The following is a 17,687-nucleotide window of genomic DNA, read 5'->3' as shown; positions in this document are numbered from 1 at the left end:
GGCTTTAGGTATCTAATGGCATAGACCAAGCAAATGGACTGTAATGGATTAGTAAAACCAGTGGTTACTGCTTTAACCACAATTTTTAAAGTTGCCCAGAGTAGCAAAAGTAACAGGAATCAGTACTGACACTCTGCACAAGATACTCGAGAAAGGTAGAGCCTGAAGTATAAGGAATAACTATAGTTAGAGATTTAAAAAGAGATTTATTGACATAGCATGGCCTATGGTAGATTGATTGATTGATTGATTGATTGATTGATTGATTGATAACTGTCCCTGATTTTCCTCTTCTCCCTTATTCTTTCCCCGAGAGCAGTTTCTTTATTATTATTTTCCCCTTCAAGATGGATAATGTGTTTAAATAGTAAACATGGGATTACCCGGGAGCTGAAAACATTCAATGCCATAATGTCCGGGTTTTCCCTTTTTATTGTAGTTACATTCAGGTTTGCACATATTCACCTTCAGCACTTCAAAATGCATATTTTTATCCTAACTAATAGCATGTCCAAACAACACCCTCTACCTCCCAGATTATTATTATCTCCTTAAAGTGTTTTGGTGTCGTGGACAAGCCCCTAAACTGGAAACATAACTGTGTACGCATCCGATTCGCTGACATATCTTTGGCCCCTATTCATTGGCTACTGTCAATCTAGGCGCAATGTGATTGGTCGAATCACAAGAAAAGGAAGTGGCGATCAGTAGTGTGGGCTCAACGCTAAGTAGTATTTGGGTGGTGTATATCAAAGGGTAAAGCTACTGGCTTTCGTCCCTAAACGTGGATATTTTGAAGTGTCAAGAGGTACTCGTCATCCAGTTTTTGGGCCGAGCAGTTGAACAGCGGGCATATATTATTAACGCTGTCTTGCTAACCTTTGTTGCGGCTATGTAAAACTAGCTTGTTAGGTTTACGTCATTTCAGCAGGTGCTACTCTGCTAGCTTAGCTTCACATTGGGATCTATTAGCTTGTTAAACAGCTACAGTAGCTAAAATTAAACAAGCTGGCATCTAGAGGGAATACGGCTCAGACTAGTGTGTGACAGGGAGTTTACTTATGCTACTTCTCGTAGTGTGACCCGAGACTGCGACTGGATGTTTAGTAATAGAAATAGCAGTAGTCACAGCTAGCAGATTGTTAGCTTGTTAAATAACAACAATGGGCTATAAGAAGTGTTTGAAAACAGCAAGGAGACTTTATTTTTGGGGTATTCTCTTCATAGTGTTCAGCAAAGGAGTAACAGCTGGTGAGTATGAAATGCCGGTGGTGTTGTAACACTCACTATACGCGTGTCTTAAAGTGTCACAGCACCTGTTTTCGTCTATTACATTTCTTTGACTGAATCAAAACAACACATCTCTCACTGCTGCAACATTAATGCTTTTTAGATGAGGAGCAACACCAGGACGAAGCACCAGAGTTAAAGGTGTGTCATGGGCTCTTTGGTGCATGGTTAATGCTGATCATAGACTCATTTGCAAGCTGGTCTCTTGGGAGTTATATGTAACACACGATTTTGTATACGTGTTGCCTAGAAAAGTTAAAGTAAGAAGTCATTCAACTTAAAAAGAAATTGAACACACTGCTAACTTTGCAAATGAGCCTCATGCAAAGGCATTGTTTTTATATACAGCGTAATTTCCCTCCTTTAAGTAATCCTTTGTAATAACCTCCTGTTGATTTCTCCAGTCCTACCATGACCCAGACTCTGAAGAGGAAGATGTTCGATTATCACCAGAAATTGTGGCAGGTACTTCTATGACCACTGATCACTCCCATCCTGAAGAGGAAACACAGCCCCCTTCGGAGGGTCTAGAAGGAGAGGAGAAGGAGGACCTACCTGACCCACCTCCTCCCGTTGAGGAAAAACCTAAAGAGGGTAAGGTGTAAGATTTTAAAACATCCACACAACAAAGGCGTGAAAAACAATCACAATAAGTTGATTAACGTTTGAGATGTCAAAGTTGTTAAATACTTCCTGATGTTTTTACTGTTTTAATTATTAGAAATTTAGTTTTTAGCATCTCCTGCTATACCAGTGATGGCTTTGATATTCTAATCCCCACTTTTTACATTAGAAAATGTTATCAGTGTTTAAAAGTGTTTGCATGTTAAGAGCCCTCAGGATGGCCCAAAAATGGTCATGACTGCTGAATGTAGCTACTTTAATGGGCCGTTGAGCTATTTGGTATCTGATTATAACAGTGTAAAGAAGTGCGATTTCAGCTTGGGACTTGGAGCTTCAAATTTTATCGTTGATTGCTTTAAAGTGTTAAATGTTTTGTCAGAAGATAGTTCCCTATGCGTTCTTAAAATAAAGAGCCTAAGATGTTAGCATGCTACATGGAAGGAAAAGCTTAGTGATATATTTTAACGATGTCTAGTCTGAACCTATAAATCTTTCTTTTTGTAGTAGTGCCTCGTAGTGGTGTTATCACACGTCTCATGATCTCAGCATTGCAAACAAGCTCTTTCTTATGATTTTTTTCCTTTGTAAGCTTTGTTTAGTGTTTAACATGTTAACCTGTTTTCACTTTGCCTGACTCTGAGCTAAGCTGAGTGTGGTTTCAGGGTAGAGCCACATTTGATAAACGGTTAAACCCCCGTGAGACACTAAACAGCTTCTCGCACCTGTGGCTCCTCTTGCAGTGCAGTTACATCATTTCACTTGGGGATTGTTTGTAATTACCCTGCTAGCTCATTGCACAGTTGTATTACTGAACTTGTGTGAAGGAGATGTATTCAGATTAACGTAATTGCGTGTGTAAAGTTGCAACTCTATGGTAATTGTTTCAACTCCTCTGTCTCTTTGTTATTTTTCCACACCAAAGTTGATGGTGCAGCAAAAACCAAAAGATTTGAGAATATAAAGAAAAAAATATATTTTCACTTAGACCTCAGGTCCACCAGTATTTTAAAGGAAAACAGCCAGAGTTTGTTTGTTTTCAATCAAGTAAATTTTATATATGGGTGTTTTTTGTTTTTTTTTTTAAATACAGTTCCTGTGGTGAATGGAGGTACAGCCCATGGAGAACCCTGCATATTCCCCTTCCTCTTCCAGGAGACAGAGTACATAGAGTGTACCACTGACGGGCGGGGGGATGGACGGCTATGGTGTGCCACGACGTACGACTATGACCAGGATAAGAAATGGGGTTTCTGTGAGAGTGAGTTTCAAACTCAAAAACTCTAAAACCTTCACAAATGAAATATTGTGATTCATTTTAAAGCCAAAATGGAGTCACATTACGGCACTTTGGTATTAAATATATTGCATTGTACAGTACAGGTCCTGAGCCAGCCCTCATTTCATTATGTTTTGCTTCCAAGGAGCCAGACCTGCTTTTAATATTTAAAGTGATCTTGAGCAATAGTTTTTCAGGCTTTCTCAAGGTCTTTCAAATGTTTTCTTTGGACTCGGCTGGTTTTTCACTCATTTTCAGTCCAGCTCTTGTACCTGACCATTTTCAGAGGATTTTTTTGTTTTTGTTTTTCTTCCTATTTGGTTGTTTAGGCCACCAGATGAACCGATTTGTCTACACATAAGACACAACTCAGTAAAGAGCATGTTTTTTTTACTAGTAGTCTGTTGCAAAAATGCATAATTTGTTATTAGCCAAAAACTTAGCATATGTACACAATGTGCAGCATCAAAGGTCACTGTGACCTTAAATGTTTTTCCCCTAACACATGAATTCTTGTGTTAAACTGTCACTGATCATTCTTTGTTCTTCTCAGTAACAGTCTTGGTAGAACTAAACGACTACTGAAACCAGCCTGAAGATATTATTATGACTTTGTTTGCATAACTGCTACTGCTACCAACCTTTTGAAAACCTTTTATTTCCTCTAAACAGTCTGATTGGCTTCTCCTCTCTTTCCCTCAGCGGAGGAACAGGCACAGCAGAGGCTTCAGGCTGAGGAAGCAGAGAAGCAGTATCAGACTGTCCTGCGCATGCTAAACTCCACCACCAGGAAGACTCAGAAAAAAGAGTGAGTGGCTTACTTTTAGTTTATTTCTCTGGTAGTTGTCAGCCTAATTTTGACTCTTGAAGAAGAGTTATAGAAAGCATGTGGATTTGAAATCTTTTTTTAGATGAAGCAGAAACAGAAGCTTTCCAGTTTTTGCCCACACTCTGTTTTAAGATAAAAATCAGAAAAGGAACAAAAGTAAAGATGCTCTATTCAAATTGAAGATTTTGGCAAGGTTACATTTTTTTGCCAATTTTCTTTTTATTTGTTTAAGTTAAAATGCATATTCCCACTACTGCCTTCTGGTCATCTTTTTATTTCACAGACAAAATTTGATGTTATTTTACATGTCGATTGGGTTCAATGTCCATTTCTTGCGTGTTTTATTACCAGCCAGCGCTTGCGTGCCTTCCATTTGCACATCCTTATTTGCTTTAGCTATCACACTACTGTTTGTCATGTACACATTATTTTTATGTGAACGTGGATTCAATTTCGCTTGTGCCTACTCTGCTTATCTTTCTCAGATTATATGAAAAGCTGCTAAAAGTGGCAGAAAAAGGCCACCAGAAAGCCATGGAGAAGGTGGCGTATGCCATGCTGTTTGGAGATTACATGAACCAAAATATTACCAAGGCCAGAGAAATGTTTGAGAAGCTTGCCATGGAGGGCTCACCTAAAGCTCAGATGGTAATGATCTCGCTCATAATTATACACGTCTCTTGAGAAAAGTGTTGGAAGCCTGTTTGCAGGTTATTTGTGCTGAGAGGAGCAACTCTGTGACACTCTGCTCTGTTTACTTTTCTTCAGGCTCTTGGATTTCTGTATGCAGCAGGGCTCGGAGTTAACTCAAGTCAAGCTAAGGTACGTCTATGCTCTGTAGATTTGTCTTACAGTATATGGGTTTGTCAGTAGTTACTTATGTTCTGCCATGTTCTCTGTTTTTCAGGCCTTGGTTTACTACACCTTTGGTGCACTGGGTGGAAACCTGCTCGCTCACATGATTCTGGTAAGCAGATTTTTCTGTCAGTGAAGAAATGCTGCAGTCATGCTATTTGTATACTTTAATAAAAATTACACTTCCTTATATTGTTTTATTAGGGCTACAGGTACTGGGGAGGGGTGGGTGTTCCCCAAAGCTGTGAGTCAGCACTAACGCATTATAGGCTTGTAGCAAATCAGGGTAAGTGTTTTGCGTTATTATATTCTAGTGCAGTAATAGTTCTTGCTGGGCTAATAACACTCTTTCCTCTGCCAACTTTAGTGGCCAGCGATGTTTCCCTGACAGGAGGCTCAGCGGTGCAGAGGATCAGACTGCTCGATGAGGTGGAGAACCCGGGATCTACCAGCGGGATGTTGGAGGAAGACCTCATCCAGTACTACCAGTTTCTAGCGGAGAAAGGGGACGTCCAAGCTCAGGTAAAGTGGTCAAATTTTTAAAAAATAATTTATTGCTGGTATTGGGAGCTAATGTGACCTTTCCTTTGACATACCTGAGCCAGTGGTTGATTGAACACACAGTCAAAATGTTTGTAATGTGTTTATTTGTGTCAGTTTAGAAATCGTTCTCGTTACACGTGTTTGGCAAAGAAAACATTTGAATTTGTGATCAGCTTCACTGTTCTGCCTTTTGTGAAAGCTCCTGACTGTGGGGAATTAACAAACTACACAATATAGTTGCATGTCCACACATTTTTATTATTATTATTTCTTTATTTATATGGCATTTTTGCTTTTTCTTGTGGGCAGGAATGGGAAGTAGCTTGAATGGATGGCACTAATTTACTTTATTGTATAAGAACTGAAATCTGGGTCAGACTTGGATTATGCATGCATGTTATGTAATGTCTAAATGTGAAAGGGCTACATAATGTGTCATTGCTGGGTAGTATCAGTCTGAAGCCTTGTTGTAGTTTTTATTTGATTACTAATTGAATGTTTTACTTAGGTGGGCCTGGGTCAGCTGCACTTACATGGAGGACGTGGAGTAGAACAGAATCACCAGGTATCTTTGTCATAGATTTCGCTCACTGTATTTTATTTATTTGTTTTGCTTATTTTGTGAGTTTTCTCTGTCAAATGCATTTATGCTGCTTTCTGTCCAACAGAGGGCGTATGACTACTTCAACCAGGCAGCCAATGCAGGCAACACACATGCTATGGCTTTTCTTGGAAAGGTGGGTGAGATGGAGGCTCACTCACTTCACTGTTATGTCACCTTTTTTTTTTCTTTTTTTAAACAGATATTTCTTTCTTTTCTTTCTTTTTATAAAATTTTCCATTCATCACCTTGTTAATTTCATTTCTTATAAGAGCAGGGTTTTTTTTCTTTTTTCTTTTTTGCTTTTAATGCCATATTTTCCATCTATTTAACACTGTGTTGTGTTGACCTTAGAGACAGTTTGGTTATAGAGACTTTTTAGAATAAAACCAGCTTGGCATTGATGTTTTCACAGAGGGCAGTGTATTTGTGTTTAAGGTATAAAATTTAGCTTTTATGTCTGTGACTGTCTGTTCCTCAGATGTATTCAGAAGGCAGTGAGTTTCTCCCTCAGAATAATGAGACTGCCTTGCAGTACTTCAAGAAGGCTTCTGACCTGGTAAGGATAACGCTGTAGACTAAACTGGGTAATTTATTCACTCTGAGCTTGCTCACTCACTCACAGCTGAATTCTGTTACCCTTTCTTTAAATATTAACATGCAGTAATCGTTTTTACATATTAATTTACTTTTTTTTCCAGGGTAATCCGGTGGGACAGAGTGGGTTGGGGATGGCCTATCTTTATGGTAGAGGTGTGCCAGTGGTAAGATATTTTATTTATATATTTTTTTAAGCGTGTCTCATATCTTTTGATGGGATCTGTACATATAGATAAGATCTCACCTTCACTTTTAGGCACTTGGAGTTGAAATAAAGTTTTATATAAACAACAAAGAAAAACAGTTTTATATAACAGGCTTTTATTTTGATGGCAAGCTGTCAGAGTGTCTCTCCTGCTGAAGCAGCTATTGAAAAGTTGTGTGTTTGTCTCCAGAACTACGAGCTGGCCCTCAAATACTTCCAGAAGGCAGCAGAGCAGGGCTGGGTGGATGGACAACTCCAGCTGGGCACCATGTATTACAGTGAGTTTTACAGCTCAGTGTGTCCTTCAGTGTCTCACTGCATTCTTTCATAGTTTTCCTCTCGCCCGCTGTCTGTTTAGGAGTCCTCAGTCTTCGCTCTTCTTCACATAATAACATTTTTGTTCCTATTCTTGTTCCCCAGATGGCATTGGCGTGAAGCGTGACTACAAGCAGGCTCTTAAATTCTTCAACCTGGCCTCACAGGCTGGGCACATCCTGGCCTTCTACAACTTGGCCCAGATGCATGCTACTGGTACTGGTGTGATGCGTTCCTGCCACACCGCTGTAGAGGTTAGTCCACCCTAAATCTGCTGCTTCTTTCACTGTTAAGAGATTGTCTCTCCAACTTGGTGTCTCCTCAAACATTTATCGATTAACAGCAGTGGCTTTTATCTGCACTTTCAATACAAATTGGAGATGTGTATCACACTGTGTGTCCTGTTTGCAGCTTTTCAAAAATGTGTGTGAGCGTGGTCGCTGGTCAGAGCGCCTGATGACAGCGTACGGTAGCTTTAAGGAGGGTGACATGGACGCTGCGCTGGTTCAGTATCTGCTGCTGGCTGAGCAGGGCTACGAGGTGGCTCAGAGCAACGTGGCCTTCATTCTGGATCAGAGTAAGAAAAACCAAGACATTAGTATTTAACCATGGTAGTGCAGGCTTTTAGCAGTTAATTTATGTGCACCACTTGCAATATTATAGCCATGTTTAAATGCTAGTGTCATGATCCTGCTACGCTCTTTACCTTTGTTAGAGAGAGATTCAGGTCTCATTTTAAATGTTTTAATTTTTCATGTGTTTGTGTGAATTATGCCACACAGAAGGGGCAAGGATCTTCAGTGAGAATGAGACCTACCCTCGTGCATTGCTCCACTGGACAAGAGCTGCAGCGCAAGGTGAGTTTAAACAAGCTCCGTCTCCTCGTCAGTGTGAACAGTGTGTGCGCCGGAGCAGTAGAGTCAAAGTGCACTGCAAGTTTAGGGAAATGCGTCATGATGTTTAGCTTGGGAACGTATTGCTTATTGCACATTTCACTTGATTGAACTGTGATGCTGTGTAGACACTGGCTGTGAGCACAGCTGCAGCTGCTCTGCTTGGCTGTGCTGTGCTGTGTGAAACAGTTATTAGTCAAACTTTGGCTCCTTTTGTGGTTGAATTTGTGCTGCTGTGGATGTCTAACTCCTGCTAGCTGAGCACAGTTCTGTTACCAAAGAAAGTCTCATTACCAAACCAAATCTTACACATGTAATTGTCCTTGTAAGGTTACACCGTGGCAAGGATAAAACTGGGAGACTATCATTTCTATGGCTACGGAACGGACGTGGACTACGAGACGGCTGTCATTCACTATAGGTTGGCATCTGAGCAGCAGCACAGCGCACAGGCCATGTTTAACTTGGGTTACATGCATGAGAAAGGCCTGGGTATCAAACAGGTGAGCACTCACTAAACATCACCTGGCTCTCAACATGTCACAAATTTGCGCTTTGTCATTTAGCAAAGTCAGTGTGGTTGTTAATTTGATTTCTAATTCTGAAATTTTCCATGTTTTTTTTGCTGCAGGACATCCACCTAGCCAAACGGTTTTATGACATGGCTGCTGAGGCCAGTCCTGACGCCCAGGTTCCAGTTTTTCTAGCTCTGTGCAAACTGGGCCTGATTTATGCTCTCCAGTACCTGCAGGATCTTAATGTGAGTATTTCCTCCTGAATTCACAAGCTGTCATGCTAACCGTATGGTTTTCAGTAACACGTCTTGTACTTCAGATAGTTTCAGAGATTCTTCATTAGAAAGAAAAATGATGTTTCTTTTTCCTCCTTGTTGGTTGCGACTTCTCGCAGTTGAAGGAGCTGATTTCTCAGGTGGATCTGGACCAGCTGCTGGGCCCAGAGTGGGATCTCTACCTCATGACGGTCATCGCCCTACTGCTAGGCACAGTCATCGCCTACCGACAGCGCCAACACCAAATCATAGTGCCACCTCGCCCACCTGCCCCAGCGCCTCCTCCCAGGCCGCCTCAGGAACAGCCACAGGCCCAGGCCGAGCCCCAGGCTCAGGAAGAAACACCAGAGCAGGGCCCGGCCCAGGAAGAGGAGGAGCAGCACTGAGAGGGAGATAGACGGAGTGAGGGTGGTGAAAGATGGACAAGAGGCTCACTGCATGGAGCACCAGTAGCTGAATACCTGCTACTTTGAGCACCTCGCCCACTCTGCCTGTTCCCCGCCATGTGTGTGTGGGTTTTTTTTTTTGTTTTTTTTTAAAAGGCTTGATGATGGCTGCTGAACTGTTCAGTCTCACCTCTTTCTTCCTTTAAAATATGCTGGTCTTCTGCTGAAACCGACACATTGTGGGTGTTAATGGACAACACTGCAGTAGAGAGTGTTTGGACTTGGTACTTTTTGACTCAGGATACTGCCAGACGTTCCCCCCGTGTCCTCAACATGGAATTAGTCTTGTGGTTGCCAGATCAAAAGCATTACGAACTCAACTGAGAAAATTACACTCGTTAGACAGCTTCATTCCCAATTTTGTTCAGTATTTAAAAAAAGTCTGGGTGGAAAATGTGAAGTAAAATCATTTTCATTTCTAGCGCTGGTCTACTTGGTAAAAGAAAGTCCTGGTTCTCTGCATGTCTTCTCTGATCTCCTTGCAGACTTTTAGTTTAGCCTTTTTTTTGAGCTAACTGATGAGTGAACAAATTTTGCATTCCTTTATGCTTTGCAGTTTTGCATTCATTAGTTATTTTGGGTGACATGTTGTCAGATCAATAAGTGCTAAATATACTAAAACTATGCTGAGTCATCAGTACAAGAACAATAGTTTGGGAAGTTCTCACTGACAGAAAAGCTGGGCTGTGAAGTAGGTGATGTTTGCTGATGCACACGGGGATTAAAATGTGTACAGAAACATCAAAGTTAATTTAAAAAGCAAGCGAGAGGAATTTAAACTTTTTTGGAAGTTGTACACTACAGTATGTGTACATTTTTTTTCCAACACTGTTCTTTGATTTAATTATTGTTGCTGGTTTTGAAAGGCAGCTTAGTATTTTTTTTTTTTTTTTAAATGCCAACTGTTATCTGGAGCAGCCTTAAAGATAGCAACAACTTAAACCTTGCATTGTTTCTACAGTAGAGGAAGTGGATCACATTTCTTTTTTTTTTTTTCCCTTTTGTTTTGTTCTAAAACTTCAGCTGTCGTGACAATTTCCACCCCCTCACCAAACGTCCAAGTTGGAAATCTGCCTACACTTCTGAGATCAGACGGACATGAATCCGAGGCTGCGCTGAAAAGCAAACGAAGCCACGGTTAGACCATGCAGCATTTCTGGAACCAAGATCTGAAATTTCATTTTGTTTTTTATTTTTGTTTTTTCACTTCATTTGTTTTTTTTTCTCATTTGTTCACTTCCACAAAATGTACTAAAGTTAGTGTTTAACTGCCAATAGATATGCATGATTGAACCCCAGAAGGAGAGCGTAGTGTTGTTTGCAGGATGATTAGAAATAAGTCCAAACTGTTTCCTGCTTTCACATCGGCACCCACATAACTCACAATTGGTGTGAAATAAAACACTGGGCAAAGTTACAGAGAAGAATTTCTTTTCTTTTTTTCTTCTTCTTTTTTTTTTTTTAACCATTAAAACGCGTTTATAAATTTAATAAATGATATATGGATATTTCAAAGATGTTCTGAATGTTTGATTGCCGAAATGCTTGGATCGATGATCATTTCGGATAAGTGGCTTGTGCCCTGCTTGGCTTTAAATGTCTGACATAACACTGCAATGTTGCTGACATTGATCAGCAGCGAGAGCGGCCGCTTCTCATTGGACCTGTTGGTTGTCGCTCAGCCATTGAGGCTGAGACAAAGTGACAATGCTGTGAAAACTGAGGGTCGCATTGTGCAGTGTGTAGGGGTGACCCATTGACTGGTCCATACGCGATACTATGGGGTGGCTTTGGATCGCTGTGGCAACGTGTGTGCTCGCGTCCTGCTCTGTCAAAGGTAAGTGCTAGAACAAGCAGGAAGGCACCTCCCACGTGAGGCTGTGTGCCTATATTTATTGTAACAACAGCCTCTGAAACGGGGCCCTCCCTTTTATTATTTATTTTTTTAATGGATTGTTTGGGTTTATATCAACCATCTGTTTTTATAGATATACACCAAGGCCAAAGTCAAGACCAAAAACCTTTGAACTAGGGCTTATTTAGTTGATTAAAGATGAGCTTTATCAGTGGCTTATAAAGTGGTTTGAAAAGTTTCAGTTAATGATCCCTTTAAAGGAAATGACTGGTGGTTGGAGTATGAAGAGGGGATTCGGCACTACAGCAAGGAGGCCCTCAATAAGGTACTGTTTCACCTATGTTTATCACTGAGGGTTTATTTTGTTGTTAGACACAAAGTTTAAATTTTGGTCGTCATTTAAACAGCAAAAAGCCTTCGTTGACAGGCTTATTAAAAAGACAAAAAAACAATATATAGCAATTGTTAACCGTTCTCTTAAAAGTAGGTTATCATCGTGTCACACCAGACTAACCACATGGCCCAGCAGGCATCCTGAACTTGTGCACAGCTAACGCATCAAAGACAGTGAAACAATGATCGATCAATAAAAACGCAGTCCGACAAGGTACTGAAGATGAGGTTTCCACGGTAGCAGTGAAAGTTATGTTCAGGTTTGCCTACTGTAATCTACAACAGAATCTTAATGCACAAACACTGTGCTCTGCTGGATTAAATATTTTTATATTTATTTTATTTAGAAAGAGGGACAATACATATTAATGAACATTTTAACAAATGTAAATATGCCAGATTATAGCCTTGGGCTAATTTCCATCTGCAGACCCTCTGGCAGGTTGGTGTTACACACAAGTTAGTAAAAACATACAGAGACACTATTTACAGATCATGTGACAAGGACAAAAACAGTGATCACATCATAATATAATTTAAGCTTTGCCTGATCTTACTGTCAGTTATTTAGTTGCTATTATCCTGTTTGTTTGTTTTTCAGACTTGCTATGCTGTAAAATGTATTAAAGTACCACAATACCAATGCTCCCAAAAAATCAATCTGGGTTTGACGGTTGCCAGGAGTCCTTGTATGACTGCATTGTGTCAAGTGTAAAGTTTGGTAGAGGGGGATTATGGTGTGGGGTTGTTTTTCAGGAGTTGCACTTGGCCCCTTAGCACCAGTGGAAGGAACTCTTAATGCTTCCACATCCCAACTTTGTGGGAACAGTTTGGGTTTGACCCCTTCCTATTCCAACATAACTGCTCATCAGTGCACAAAACAAGGTCCATAAAGACATGGATGAGCGAGTTTGGTGTGAAAGAACTTGACTGGCCTGCACAGAGTCCTGACCTCAACCTAATAGAACACCTTTGGGATGAATTGGAGTGGAGACTGTGAGTCGGGTCTTCTTGTCTGACCTTACAAATGCACTTCTAAAAGAATGCTCAAAATTTACCATAAACACTCCTAAACCTTGTGGAAAGCATTCCCACGAGAGCTGAAGCTGTTATAGCGTCAAAGTGTGGGCTGACGTCATATTAAACCCTATGGGTTAGGAATGGGATGTCATGCAAGTTCACATGCGCATGAACGTGGATGAGCAAATACTTATGGCAATATAATGTATCTAAAACGTTCTAATGCAATAAGATTTTTTTGAAGATTTTAAAGTTGATTTTTTTTAAAGATTTTTGCACATGAGCTTCCCTTTTTTCTCCACAAATGCATCAACATATACAGTATTAAACTTACGCAACTGTTTAAGACATTTATAGCAGTTTATTCCGATGTAGGAAGACGCTCAAAAAAGAAGAAAACAATTGTCAGTCCCTGAAGACAAACTTTTGTCATTATAAGGACTCATAAGGAAACATAACTGGTCTCGATGTGACAGCGAGGCTTCTCTCTTTTTACTTATTTAGGAGTTTCCAGAGAAAACCCGGCCAGTGAGCTTCAAGCATCCTGTGTTCCAGTGCTCAGACATGAGTCCTTCTCCCTCTGTCCCCTCCTCAGGTCTGTCCAGGTGTCACCTGCTGACCTCAAATCTTGTGTTGTTCAAGAGTTTGAACTAACGCTCTTTTTCTCTTTCTTTCCCTCTCTACCTTCCCTCTATCCACCCCTCCTTCCACCCTTTTGTCTAGTTGAATTTGTGAAGGCCGCAGATATCAAAGTCATCGCCGCCTTGGGGGATTCTCTGACAGTAGGTGTTATATGTTGTTTGCTGCTTCCTCTGCTGTGCCGATGATACAGTGTAACATCGACCAAAAATAGACTCGCTCTGACCGTTGATTCATTCATTTTGCATACTCGCTTAGTCCTGCTGAGCAGAAGGCAGCTGCAATCGTGAGAAGAGCTAAAACGCTTACAGTGATGGATAAAGACTGAGTGCAAATGAGATGGAAATAAACTTTAAACTGCATTACTAACCAAATGTTGCACCAACGGAAGAGCAGTCAGCTTAGTTATTATCTCTTTTTGTGCTTTTATGAGAACGGCACATCTTCATAATCTAAGAGAAGATGCCCAAATTGCAGCTGGTTAATGGGGACCTGTTATCATCTCCTCTATATTTTTATGCTTAGACTCTTTGTGTATCGTTGCATGACTCACAGTTTATAATAGTTCTCATCCCGAGCCTTGATTCGGCAGCGTTGCACGTATACGGCAGAGAATTTGGAAAGGCATAATAGGATCCGTTTAAATTAGAGTGACAAACCACCCACACAAACACTTACTCATAAAACTGCTTTTCTTCTGTTCCTTGGCTCCTGATCTCTCTATGCTGTGCCCCTTCTTTTCCAGACGGCTATCGGCGCCAACGCCACTACTGTCCTCGGCATTCCCATTGAGTTTCGTCACGTGTCATGGAGGTGCCTGTCACAGATCTCGCACAAATAACAATCAGGATGATGTGAAGCAGACTGATCTCATATCAGGAACATGTTAGAAACTGTATTCCCCCATGAGAGTGTCAGTCTGTAAGAAACAAGGTTAAACTGACATTAACAGTTCTGCTGCTGGTATTGCTTTCCTTTCTGCTTGCAGCATTGGAGGCTATGGGACATATCAAGATGTCATTACTTTGGCAAGTAAGCTGTCACTGCTGTGTCCGAGCTGTTTCTTAACTGTATCGTTCCATGAAACTCACAACGAGAAAAGTCCAGCTCATTTTCTTTACCTGTTTGACGCTGTCATTTTTAGATATCATCAAGCTGTTTAACCCCAGTCTGCTTGGAGCTTCTCCTGGAAAGACAGTTCATGGGATGCAGGCTCATATCAGTGAAACGGGCTTCAACTTGGCCGTAACTGGACACAACACCTTGTAAGACCTTCGCTTACTTTTGTGTTGCCTAATCTAACAAATTATATTCTTCTACAAAAATAACTGAGCTGTGACCTAATTCACTTTAGGAAACATGTTATTCTTTATTTTGTAGCAATCTCCCCGGTCAGACGAGACATTTGATAGACACACTGAGAGGTTACGAGGTAAAGCGAGGCCTTGTTTTCTCAGTAATGATACAGCACAGGGATGGGAGAGGTAACGGGACTGTCGTCTCTTCCTTTAGGGTCTCAACTTTGAAGAGGACTGGAAGCTTTTGACTATTCTCATGGGCATGAATGACATCTGTGATTACTGCAAAGATAAAGTCTGTCTTGGTCTCTTATCTTTAATTCAATAGAAAATCTCTCTCTATATATGGAATATTGCCTCTTCTATTACCTCTGATGAATCTCCTCTACTTCCAGGCTCTTTTTTCAGTAGATAACTTCATCCACTATATGACTGTCTCGTTGGAAATGCTTATGAATGAGGTAAAGTCGAAGATAAACGAAATCAGGCTTAGCCCTGGATTTACTGTCTGCTGAGACTGAGGGTCAGTGCTGTGCTGAATCACTACAGTGCAGGTCTTCATGCTGTGCTTCAGGTTCCCCGTATGATTGTGAACGTGGTTCAGATCCTCCCCATGCAGACTTTGAGGGAGGTGCAGAAGCCCACCCCAGGGTGTTTGCTCCAGCGGTGATCACTCTCTTTCTCTCTCAGAACAAGTTAAACTCTGGCTTGATTGACACTTCTTGAACTTTTTACTTTTTGACTTTGTTTTAGGTCTTTCTGCTCGTGCCTGATAGAGCCAGTAGCCAGATCTCCTGAACTCCGGGAGCTGGTGGAGGTCAATCTGGAATTCCAGGTGCACTTTACTTCTTTCATGTTATAAGATTATGTATTATATAAGGAAAGATGGTACAGGAGATAAATTCTTCTTTCATTTGGTTGCCACATTAGAAGGAATATGGACTCTTTTTTGATCCCTCTATGCATCATAAAAAAAATCCCATGTTTTTTAGGAACAACGTGTTCATTCTGTACAGCAGACTCTGAATGTTAGGCTGCACAAACAAGCTCGTCTGTAAAACACCTGCAGAATCTTGAACTGCACACTCTGTTGTATGTAAGAGCTATCGGAGATGAGATTTCTAGGTCAGTATATGAGGAAAAACCGCCATAAATATACATGCACTGCTTAAAAATGTTTTAATCAGAGTATAGCATCAAGTCAGCTAAAAGTAACAGAGAGGGTTGTTAAACAGTTTCAGCTGCTTTAGTGTTAATGAAATTAACGAAAGGTGCTCTAGAGGGACAACAAAGAGACACAACTCCCAAAACAGCAATGGTTTTACAGTGGAGGTCACTCCTCATCTTTTCTTCCTGTGTTTTCACTAGTTTAGCATTTGACTAGGGTCAGTGTAACTACTGGTACATAAGGTGATACCTGAACCCTGCAGAGGTTGCACAGGCAGTTTCCTGTGTCTCCCAGCAGAGTCTCAAGAGCACGGAGGAGATTCCAGGAGACAGGCAGTTACAGGACTGGTATCTCCTCCTTTGTGCAAAGAGGAAGAGGATGGTGTGGATGGCAGTGACCAAACAATCATAAACAGACTTCATCTTCAAACAGATGTCCTCTGTGCTCACTGCCTGGCACTATAGAGCCCATTTGCCATAGAATACCAAAACTGCCTTGTTAAACATGCACTAATTTGTATAAATATCTAATTTACAGAGTGCAGAGAAATGTATTTTAAACATTTGTTTTCTACCAGCCTGAAAGAAGAACTATTTTGGAAGGAAACAAAGCTTAAAGAAATGCCCATTAAAATGCATTTTGACTGTATCTTCCATAATAATTTGCCTTGTCATTGTCCCAAATGATAACTCACTTTAATGTGCAAACAGGGTACATTGCACCCAAAACATTATATGCTGATTTCATGTTCGCAGCTCTCACTGTAATTTGTGTGTTTGCTGTTATTGTAACAGCACAAGCGAGGAGAATGGGAGACAAATTGATTCTCACGCTGCTTTCATCTGCAGAAAAGACTCGAGAAGCTGCTGTACAGCGACCGCTTCTTCAGGGACGACTTCGCCGTTGTTCTCCAGCCCTTTTTGAAGAACGCGGACCCGCCCCGCCTCCCGGTAATCCATCTCACGCCTATCAGTGTGACATAAGTGTCTGCTTTCAGACCAATCGGTGCGAAGCATCACGCGGCGATGACTGACTCATCAGTGATCCCCAGTGTGACAGCTGTAGCATTTTGGCTGAGAAACTCACGAGTCATGTTTCACCAACAATGCTGTCCATCACTAAAACTATACCGCAGTGTATTTTGTGTCTCTCTGAGCAGAACGGGAAGATCGATATGACTTTCTTCACTCACGACTGCTTCCACTTTACCATAAAGGGACATGAGGAGCTGGCCAAGGGACTGTGGAACAACATGGTGAACAATAAGTTGTATTTGATTTAAAGGCACAAGAGGCTAAAGGTCAATGAGTCATTCAGGGTTTATTGTGTAGGATTCACATGAATGTGAACTGTGTAATTGTTCAAATACACATGTCTGCTTCTCTCACAGTTTCAGCCCGAGGGAGAAAAGACGATTGTGAGCAGCTTCTCTGACCCCATCACTCTCATCTGTCCGCCTATGGTAAGATTAGCTTTCCATATTTGACAACTTTGTCTGGCCTGATTGGTCTAAAGAATTGAATATTAACTAAACGTTCCTCCAGTGAAATTAGGTTTCAGAAAGTGTTTTAAAATGTTTGTTTAAAAGTCTGTTGATTCAAGGAAGTTTAGCGCTGTGGAACCTTTTTTTTCTCCATTTGTTATGATTCCTGTGCTTTAGATGCTTCTCAAAACACTCTGTTACTGCTTTGTCATGCTGCTGTGCATATAAATGACACTGCATTAAAATAAATGAGTGCTTGGTGAAATAAAAATTAATTTTAGTTCACCAGCAACTCAGAGCTGTTTGAAAGACTGGGAAAGAGGCTACGGTGCGTCACGCTTCTCAAAACGCTCTGCAGTACTGCATTATTTGTGTTGTGATAAATCTTAATTCAATATCTGATTTTTACAGTTATTATATTACATATCATATATGTAGGAACACCCATATATCTTCACTCGACCGATCGCAGCCAAGTCAGACCAACCTACCCTCCAGACTGACGCTCCATCACCAGCAGTCATCTTCCTGCTGCTCCTCCTGGCACAGTTTGGAGTTATGTAG

At 41.0% G+C, this 17,687-nt stretch overlaps 2 protein-coding genes across 2 annotated transcripts; both read left to right on the top strand.

Moving 5' to 3' along the window:
- The first annotated feature begins 705 nt into the window (after positions 1-705).
- Positions 706-10,683, top strand: sel1l (SEL1L adaptor subunit of SYVN1 ubiquitin ligase). Its single transcript, XM_085371881.1, has 22 exons — positions 706-1,251; positions 1,394-1,431; positions 1,695-1,884; positions 3,005-3,172; positions 3,893-3,998; positions 4,505-4,667; positions 4,788-4,841; positions 4,927-4,986; positions 5,079-5,160; positions 5,242-5,396; positions 5,926-5,982; positions 6,086-6,154; positions 6,500-6,577; positions 6,720-6,782; positions 7,014-7,101; positions 7,244-7,392; positions 7,550-7,715; positions 7,921-7,995; positions 8,362-8,534; positions 8,663-8,791; positions 8,941-9,332; positions 10,291-10,683. Exons 1-21 carry the CDS (start codon positions 1,164-1,166, stop codon positions 9,205-9,207), a joined length of 2,418 nt encoding a protein of 805 aa, XP_085228007.1. The 5' UTR covers positions 706-1,163; the 3' UTR covers positions 9,208-9,332; positions 10,291-10,683.
- Positions 10,684-11,046: 363 nt separating this feature from the next.
- On the top strand, positions 11,047-17,687 carry LOC146616914 (phospholipase B1, membrane-associated). Its single transcript, XM_085373360.1, has 16 exons — positions 11,047-11,104; positions 11,383-11,447; positions 13,040-13,130; positions 13,259-13,317; positions 13,920-13,987; positions 14,163-14,206; positions 14,319-14,439; positions 14,555-14,606; positions 14,687-14,767; positions 14,868-14,933; positions 15,047-15,138; positions 15,226-15,307; positions 16,489-16,590; positions 16,800-16,895; positions 17,031-17,102; positions 17,562-17,687. Exons 1-16 carry the CDS (start codon positions 11,047-11,049, stop codon positions 17,685-17,687), a joined length of 1,275 nt encoding a protein of 424 aa, XP_085229486.1.

The sequence above is a fragment of the Diplotaxodon limnothrissa genome, linkage group LG15, assembly GCF_057381915.1.
Source record: "Diplotaxodon limnothrissa isolate DT_005_m linkage group LG15, D_limnothrissa_male_GT1.1, whole genome shotgun sequence".
In the NCBI taxonomy this organism is placed as follows: Eukaryota; Metazoa; Chordata; class Actinopteri; order Cichliformes; family Cichlidae; genus Diplotaxodon; species Diplotaxodon limnothrissa.
Note: the sequence above shows the minus strand (reverse complement) of the source record. Positions and strands in the feature narration are given on the sequence as shown.

Coding starts and splice junctions, on each gene's coding strand:
- sel1l (XM_085371881.1), top strand. CDS start 1,164: ATGGGCTATAAGAAGTGTTTGAAAACAGCAAGGAGACTTTATTTTTGG. Junction 1,432..1,694: donor ACGAAGCACCAGAGTTAAAG/GTGTGTCATGGG, acceptor TGATTTCTCCAG/TCCTACCATGACCCAGACTC. Junction 1,885..3,004: donor TGAGGAAAAACCTAAAGAGG/GTAAGGTGTAAG, acceptor TTTTAAATACAG/TTCCTGTGGTGAATGGAGGT.
- LOC146616914 (XM_085373360.1), top strand. CDS start 11,047: ATGGGGTGGCTTTGGATCGCTGTGGCAACGTGTGTGCTCGCGTCCTGC. Junction 14,207..14,318: donor AGATGTCATTACTTTGGCAA/GTAAGCTGTCAC, acceptor TGTCATTTTTAG/ATATCATCAAGCTGTTTAAC. Junction 14,607..14,686: donor ACACACTGAGAGGTTACGAG/GTAAAGCGAGGC, acceptor CTCTTCCTTTAG/GGTCTCAACTTTGAAGAGGA.